Source organism: Rhododendron vialii, chromosome 10a, assembly GCF_030253575.1.
Source record: "Rhododendron vialii isolate Sample 1 chromosome 10a, ASM3025357v1".
NCBI classification, from domain to species: Eukaryota; Viridiplantae; Streptophyta; class Magnoliopsida; order Ericales; family Ericaceae; genus Rhododendron; species Rhododendron vialii.
In genome coordinates, this window is record NC_080566.1 from 12,584,117 (window position 1) to 12,593,349 (window position 9,233).

General features: G+C 43.3%; 1 protein-coding gene across 1 annotated transcript; it reads left to right on the forward strand.

The window, feature by feature from the left end:
* Position 1: 1 nt before the first annotated feature.
* LOC131303505 (uncharacterized) lies at positions 2–3,558 on the forward strand. The gene is made up of 3 exons (XM_058330395.1): positions 2–760; positions 862–1,084; positions 3,172–3,558. Exons 1-3 carry the CDS (start codon positions 393–395, stop codon positions 3,550–3,552), a joined length of 972 nt encoding a protein of 323 aa, XP_058186378.1. The 5' UTR covers positions 2–392; the 3' UTR covers positions 3,553–3,558.
* Positions 3,559–9,233: the final 5,675 nt, after the last annotated feature.

The window sequence follows — 9,233 nt, forward strand, 5'->3', positions numbered from 1 at the left end:
GCACCTTGGCGTTTTCTGATAGTGACAAAAACAATCTGATTGGTTCGGACCAAAATCGGACCGGGGTGGTGGAGAAGGCCTCTGCGGAGCCCGTTGGATTACAGGTGTCATCTCCTGATGTAGGCTTCGTTGGCAATAAAACAAAGGATGTTGGACCTTTGTCAACTGACGTAGGCTCACATCACGCTTTGGCCACCCTGGCTGCAATTCAAGTAACCCCTTCACCTAAGCCTGCAAGTGGGCTGAGTTCTCAAAGCCCAATTGGATCTCTAACCTCGGGCCAGTTGGATTATTTTGTGGAAGAGCCAGATAGCCCATCCAGTTCTCATCGGACCTTAGTGGATTTGGAGAGTGATAAGTCCTCCTCCCTAAAGCCCCCCAAAAACCCTCTTATGGGCCAGGCTGAGGTTAGTCTCTCTAATATTTTTAATCGCTTTCTTAGTATCAAGCGTAAATATGAGGAAGATTCAGAGGATAATCTGCCTCTGAAGAAATCCAATCTGGCCATTAGGGATGGTGATTCTGCTCTCATCACCTTTCCACCATCCCCTATTATTCATTCTCCCCCCACCTTTTATCCTGCTACTTCGGTTTCGTTCGAGCTATCCAAAGGCAGACCTGTCAAAGGTGATGTTGGCCTTCGTCGCAGTCCTCGGAAGAAGGGAGTACCTCGATCTCGCCCATCTGATCTTCAGTTGTTGGAGGTAAATGTGGCTCATGAAGCTGAGATTCCTAGTGTTAAAGCGAATCAGGATGTCGAGTTGGAGGAGGCTATCTCAAATGAAGAATCTCAATTGGGATCTGTTTCTCGGGCTTTAGTGGCTGGCCCTAATCAGCCACAGGTCCAATGGTGATTATCAGCTGGAATGTCCAAGTGTTGGGGCGACCGCTGACGTTCCAGATCTTACGAGGGTTGTGCACAACCCATTGCCCCCTAGTGGTTTTTCTCATGGAGACAAAAAATAAGAGAGAAACCCTAGAAGGAATAAGGAGAAGACTCCACTTCTCGATGTGTTGTTACGTGGATCCTGTTGGCCTATCTGGAGGTCTGGCTTTATGGTGGAAAGACGAGGTGGATATCAAGGTGTGGGCACGCGCCCCAAAAATGCTCGATTGGGTCCATTTTAAAAGATTGGGCGCGGCCCCTTTTTCGGAGAAAGCGCGGCGAAACGCCTCGATTCAGAGTCGCCACTCGGGTTTTAGTGGTGAAGTACCCAAGGAACCGAACTCGAAAACGTTTGCCACGTTTGTTTGATTTTTGAAAAGGCTTGTAGACTGGACCGTCGTCACCTTCGATATCTGAGGTTCGGGAGCCAGGTTACGAGAGGGGAAGGGTTTTATGGCACCTCTCTCGCCCAATCCGGAGATCGGTCTCTACTCGGGCATTTTATAAAACGTTTGCATTTTTCTCTCATTTGATCACTTTTTAGCCAGTTAGGGCGGGGGAACAGATAATGGGGATTAAAGCACTGTAACAAGTTGCAATTATGTGACGAAATGTTTATGGATGGCTTGATTGCAATGCTAAATATAGATTGAGAACAAGCACTGAGCAAACTGGACAAACTGCAGTACGCTGCCCCGCAGGGGCATGAGCAAGTTCTACCAGCATGCACTGGCCGAGCCACTGCATGTTGATTTGACTTGCGCACGCCACAGGGAGACTGGCGTACTCCACTTTTCTAGTTTCACAGTCTTTGTTTGCAACCCTCTGGGCTCTGGAAAGGGACCAGCGCACACCCAGGACAAACCATGCAGTTCAAACAAACAGGATGTATATATTTTACAGACAGATGAGATGGCTTTAAGCCATGAAAATAAACGGAACACCCCATAAACAGTGTGGGAACGCAAAAGAGGACAAGACTAAGCTAAGATACAAGGGCCAGCCACTGGATCTTGGCATAACTACCGTACGCCCGTCGCATGAGACCGTACGCCAGTTATACCCCTTACCCAATGCTTGGCTTTGCATCATCTGGGTTCTGGAACTTGACCAGAAAGCATCCCAGAGGCTTTCTAAAACAGATATGGACAAATATTGAATATTACAACTAAACAGTTCTAAATACCAAAAAGTAGTAGACTAGTTTTTAGCATGCAATAAGGTGATGAATAGGCAGGAAATAAAACATAAAACAAAGATCTGGACCCCATTTCACAACTGGAGTACGCCAGTTCTGGAGGGCTTGGAACTGGAGTACGCCAGTTCCAGACAGACTCCAAACAGATCAAATTTAAAACTGTACGTTCTGCCACGGATCGGCGTACGCGGGCTTATGACCGGCGCACACCGATTCTAGTCAGAAACGATTTTTTTTGTTTGTGAAACCTTGACAGCGTTAGGGCCAGGACTGGTATTGATTACCAGCCTTGACCCTGTCAGCTCCCCTCAGCAATCGGAACAAGAAAACAGTTCAAAGGTGTATACCTTTTGCTTTTAAGTTTGATGGTGTGTTTTGAGCTTGAGCTTGAGGTTTGAAGGATGGATGATGAATGTTTGGGCTTGGATGATGTATGAAAGGGGCTGCTTGCTTACTCTTTCAAGTGGTGGAAGAAGAGAAAACAAGAAACCAAAGGAGAGAGATAGAGAAAGAGACTTAGGAACTCTTTTTTTTTGTAACCCCCTTGCAAGGATGAAGAGAGGGGGTTTATATAGGAGGAGAGGGAGAGAGAGGGGCTAAGGCCAATCAAAGGGACTGGAGCCTTAGCCCTTAAGCCTTCCTTCTTATTGGATGAAAGGAGAAAGGTGATGGGATGGGTGTAAGAAAATGTCCCCCGGCGGAGAATACTTTTTCAGTGGATTGGAAGGTTCTCAAGTGCTGTAGACCCCTACCCATGGCTTCTGCATGCTTAAAAACACAAGTTTGACCGGAAGTTTGACTGGCGTACTCCAGTTTGGGCTTGGTCAACGGTCAAAGTTGACCGATGACTGACACGTGGCAGAGGACCGGCGCACGCCAATTGATTACCGGCGTATGCAAGTTGGGTTTTGTTGAGGCCTTTTGGTTCTGGTTTAGAGAATTTGAAAGGATCTGAAAGGGTTTTGGAATGCTCAAAGCTCAAACATACTAACATTTTCGGGTGTTCTTGATCCATTTCATCATCGGGGAAATAAAATACCGTAAAATAGCGTTATCTGGACAGACCAGAATGGGGTGTCTACACAAGGTCAAGTTCAAGTCGAAGAATATCATGAGATGCATAGTCAACTGGCCCAATCATCGTAACAGGTGGTTTTGCTCTTTTATCTATGCACCCCCGGTAATGCAACGAAGAAGGGAGCTCTGGGATTACTTGCGTTCTATTCATAGGGAAAGCAACTTTCCCTGGCTGTGTGTAGGGGATTTCAACGAAGTAGGGTCTATTCTAGAGAAACAAGGGGGAGGAGTTTGTAGGCGCTCTAGAATTGAAGAATTTCAACAATTGCTATCGGATTGCGAACTAATGGATTTGGAATTCAAAGGATCGCTCTATACATGGACCAACAACCAGGGAGGAGGTGCAAATATTAGAGAAAGATTGGATAGAGCTGTAGCAAACATAGACTAGAGGATTTTGTACCCTCATGCCCAAGTTTTTCATGATTTGTTACCAGGGTCTGATCATTGTTCTCTTATCATTAACTGTTGCATTCCTCTTAAGCGCGTCCCTTACAAGTTCAAGTTTGAGTCGATGTGGTGTACTAGTGATGAATGTGAAGGGGTTATTTTTGAGGCGTGGGGTCCTAATAATTTCAACTCTGATTGTGCCTCTATAGTTCAGAAGCTCAACAGGTGTAGAGCCTCCTTGAAGAGGTGGAGCAGGAGAACATTTGGAAACAACAAGGAAAGAATTCAAAGCCTGAGGAATAGTCTCGGTTGGGTCCAACAACAACCCTATTCGGAGCTTATCTGCAAAGAGGAGAAAGCCTTAAAGGAGGATCTGGAGTTGGCTATGGTAAGAGAAGAGATGTACCTCCATCAACGATCAAGACTTAACTGGATTTCTTATGGTGACAGGAATACGGCTTTCTTCCATGCAACAGTGATTCAGATGCCAAAGAAACCAGCTGTCTAAGATCAGAGTGAAGGGTGGTAGTTGGGTTTCTTCGAATTGTGAGATTAATGAGCAGTTACATGATTATTTCTCTTCTCTGTTCCAAGCTACTGGACCTAGAAACTTTGATTCGGTTTTGGGGCAAGTAGAGACTTCTGTTACGCAAAGCATGAATATATCTCTTATTCGCCCTTTCTCTGATGAGGAGATAAAATAGGCTACTTTTCAGCTTGGGTCTCTCAAATCTCCTGGTCCGGATGGCTTTCCTGGCATGTTTTATCAACGGTATTGGAACCTAGTGGGGATGGATGTTTGCATGGCTGTGAAGAGCTTTTTCAATGATGGTGGTCTGATTCGAGATGTTAATGCCACTAATCTGGTCTTTATTCCAAAAACCCAATTTCCAGAAACTCTCTCCCAATATCGGCCTATAAGTCTGTATAATTTTTTCCTCAAGATAATTACAAAGGTGATGGCGAACAGACTCAAGGTGGTCTTGAAAGCTCTGGTCTCTCCCAATCAGTCAGCCTTTGTCCCAGATAGAATGATCCAGGATAGCATCATTGTTGCCCACGAAGCTTTCCATTTCCTTCGCCGTAAAAAACAAGGGAAGGAAGGTTTCATGGCTCTGAAGCTAGATTTCAACAAAGCTTACGATAGGGTGGAATGGGACTTTTTGGAAGCTTTATTGAGGAAAATGGGTTTTGATGAGAGATGGGTGAAATGGACAATGGAGAGTGTCTCATCTGTGGATTTTGAGGTCCAAGTTAATGGAGAAGCTAGAACCAGGGTTACCCCAGGCAGAGGTTTGAGGCAGGGAGATCCGCTATCCCCATATCTTTTTGTTCTCGTGAAAGATGCTCTGTCTAAACTTATTAAGCAGGAGATTGACTCTGGTCGCTTAGTAGGTATGAAATTAATAGGAGCTGCCCTATTTTATCCCATATTTTCTTTGCAGATGATGCTATTCTGTTCTTTAAAGCTGAGTTACGTGAATGTGCTTTGATTAAAGAGATATTAGAGAAGTATGGCCATGCTTCTGGGCAATTGATTAATTTTGAAAAATCTGGTGTTTGCTTCTCTGCTAACCTTTGTGATATAGATAAACAACTTTTCTGTGACTTTCTTAACGTTAGCCCTATTAAAGGGGACTCCAAATACTTGGGGCTCCCTTCCTTCTGGGGAAGATCTAAAGCCGAAGCTTAGACTTTTTTGGTGGAGAAAACTATGAGGAAAATGCAGGGTTGGAAAACTCAACTTATTTCTTTAGGGGGAAAAGAAACTCTAATCAAATCTGTGGTTCAGGGGATTCCTTCGTATGCTATGGCGTGCTTCCTACTCCCTTTAAGCCTTTGTGACAAATTAAACTCTCTGACTTGGAATTTTTGGTGGAGGGGAAATCCAGATGATAAGGGGATAAATTGGGTGGCTTAGGATAAGTTGTCAGAAGGAAAGGAGCATGGAGGAATGGGGTTTCGTAACTATAGAGCCTTCAATGAGGCCATGTTGGCAAGACAAGGATGGAGATTGGTGATGAACCCTCACGCATACTGGGCTAGAATTCTAAAAGGGATTTACTTTCCTAATTCTTCTTTTCTGCATGCTGCAAGGGGTAGTAGAGCGTCTTGGGTCTGGCTTAGTCTTCTTCATGGTAGACAACTTTTGCTAAAAGGTTTAAGGTGGCAGATTCAAAATGGAAGGAACACGGATTTTTGGGGGGATGCTTGGATTCCCACTCTCCCAGGCTTCAAGATTTCTACAACTAAATCTCCCGGAAGTACCATTGAGAAGGTGTCGGACGCTATTGACCCGAGAAGGAGGACCTGGGATAAGCAGAAGCTGGCAGGGGAGGTTAGCCAAAAGGAGCTGGAAGCAATTCTCAACATTCCTCTTCCTGTGAGAGATAGGGTGGACCAACTTGTATGGCACTTTAACTCCAATGGAATTTACTCTGTTAAGTCAGGTTACCATATAGCCCACAGTCAGATCTTGAGCAAATCATCCGATACTCCGGAATCCTCTTTCAAGCCTAACAAAGAAGTATGGAAGTGTTTATGGAAAATGAAAATTCCGAACAAAATAAAGTGCTTTTGGTGGCGAGCTTGCAGAAACAGTTTGGCAACAAAGGAGAATCTTTTCAAACGCAAATGCTCCCCTACCAAGTGCTGCCCAATGTGTTATACAAAGGTGGAATCAGTGGAACATCTTCTTTTCGCCTGCCCATGGACAAGAGCTGTCTGGTTTGGTAGTAGTATAAAGCCGTTGGGTGAATTAGGAGGTCATGCCTCTACTCTGAAATGGACAGCAGAGATTGTGGATAAATTAAGCAATAAGAAGGCAACGAATCTCTTAGGTCGTGCAGCCATGATTGGGTGGAACATTTGGAAGGCAAGGAATGAGATAATTTTCAAGGGTAAGTCAGTTAACCCTTTGGAAACGTTGGCAAATATTAGATTCAGTAGTTTGGAGAATTCATCCTGTTCTGAGATTTCCCAAGTCCACATGGATAACCCAACTACCCAGGATGGTTCACACCACTGGAGGGCTCCGAACTCTGGTTCTTTCAAGATTAATTGTGATGCGGCTTTGCCAAGGAGCAAGGGAGAAGGTAGAATAGCAAGAGTTCTGAGGAATTGCGGGGGAATAGTTCTTGATGGTTTTGGTAGAACAGTGAAGTCGTGCTCCAGCCTCTGTGGAGAACTCCTGGCGATCAGAGACGCTTGCATTCTGGCCCTCAACTTGGGGCTGTCAGGAGTGGAGATCGAGTCGGACAATAAGCAGGCCATCCTCTTTAGCGTCTCTGAATTGGTCCCGCCATGGGACTCTAGGGCCGTGGTGTTGGATATTCGTAATCTCGCTGAAAAGGGTAGTTTTTCTTTTAACTGGGTCACAAGGGCAGCTAACAAAGCCCCCCATGTCTTAGCTGCTCTTGCTTTATGTAATTCTCCTCCTCTAAATTGGATTGGTAACCCCCCTTTAAATCTTGTATCTGCTTTGGAGTTTGATATTAATGCAAGCCCGTGAGGCGTCTTTGAGGATAAAAAAAAAACAATTTAAAATAAAACCCACGTTCATTGTTGGCAATTACCCCCTTTCTTTCCATAGTAGTGCTCTGAAAGCAAACCCCACCCCCCTCAAGTACACGTCCAATTCAATCGAACCTTCAAATCCTAAGCGCTCTCTCTCTCTCGTGTTACGTATTTGATTTCAGTTTAATCTACTTAATCAATAATCAGTAGCTTGGGTAAATTCGATTTGGTTTATTAGTTAGGGTTTGCAATAGTAGCGATTAAATTGGTAGTAATTAGTTTCTTAAACCACTGTATTCTTCTTTATTTTATGATGCTGTTTCAGTTTATTGATGACTTGATTCTGCTATTTGTCGCAGTAACCGAGTAAAGCTTTTAAACATCGGAAATGTCAAGACGCGGAAAGGGAGGCAAGGGGCTGGGAAAGGGAGGCGCGAAACGGCACCATAAGGTCCTCCGAGACAACATCCAGGGGATCACGAAGCCAATCATCAGGAGGCTGGCTCGCAGAGGAGGAGTGAAGCGCATCAAGATCTTCTTGGAGAACGTGATCCGTGACGCAGTGACGTACACGGAGCACGCGAAAATTAGCAAGTTCTACTCCCCCCTTTCCCTCATCTTCCTCCTTTACATCATCACTTTTTATCGACGCGAAAATCGTTTCCCCGCTACAACCACACCAACTCAATTCCTCAATAAGAGAGGCATACTCGATATTCTCTCTGACTCTCTGTTTTTATGGAATAAAATGCAAAAGAAAATGTTATACTCTGCTATCGTTTATGTGCTTTGTATGTGTTTCATGTAAACAAGGTGACGGTGTATTAACAACAAAGTACCCTATAGTCTATAGTTCAATCGGTCATCGGACATTGCATCTTAACAAGTGAGTTTTATTTTTCTAAAGTCTTTTGATTAATTTTTGATATATCAAAAAAAACCTGTTGATTGCTTCTTTTTATACAACTTTGATTGTTGAAACTTTTTTTTATATTTTATAATCTATGTCAACTTATTCTCATCTCGATTAATTTTTAGGGATCAACCCCACTGTCCAATGTTTTGTAAGCCAATTAAAATTAAAGGAAGCCCGTATGTGTTATCTCGAACTTTGACCACCATACCAATCTCTTATGTCAAGAAATAAAGAGAAGCTATTAACAAAACGAAAAGGAACAAGGTATAAGATTAGTTTTTGTGTGAACTGAAAATTGGTTGTGGAAGACAAAGCCATGGCTGGACAAATAGAGAAAAATGATGTCATACTTGATTGTCATGCATAAAACTAGAGGTCGGGGCACACGCGATGTGTATGCAATATGTACAATAGCTTTCTGCTTATTGTTTGTTTGATCCAATTTTGTCAAAACATGCAAAAACTGACTTGCACACGCATCGCGTGTGCCCCGGCCTCTATTAGAATAGACTAAAGGCCAAGGCACATGCGATGCGTGTGCAAGTCGGATTTTCACAACATTTGTGAAAATTTAATCAAACAATAAGAGGGAAGCATTTTTACAAAAACGTTGTGAAAATCTGACTTGCACACGCATTGTGTGTGCCCGGCCTCTAGTCGTTATAAAAAGACACAGAAATACAATAACTGTATCTAATGATTTATAGATAACAAGTACATAAATTGACTTGAGAAATGAGAAATAGCAAACTTACAAACTATAGTTTGAGATACTCAAATGCACTCTTCGTAATGAAGGGCGAGAATTAAGCGTTCAAAACGCACTCTTCTTTTCAATTGTTGCTTGTCGTTCTTGTTCGATGTATTAAAAATTTTTGGACACAACGGTTATTTGTAACCTCCCTCACGTGAAATGAATTTCATGTATGTATAGGACCACTCCAAATGAGAAGAACATTACAAATAACAGTTAGATCTAAATTTTTCTCTTTTGTGGATTTTCGTATGGGTTTTGTAATTTAGGGAAGAGTTGCTAGCTCCTTGTTAAATGCTTGTTTGAGGTATAATGTGAAGCACTTTCGGCCTTGGCTTTGGGTATAAATTGGGCTTAATGAATATAGGAGCGAATCAACTGGAACTAACTCTATTGGTCAGGACTCTTACATATCACTAAAAAGTCAAGAGTTTGAATTTCTCCATCCGCTTGTGGGTGTTCTCTTAGAGTAGTTTATCCTCTCTTTTTCTTTGTT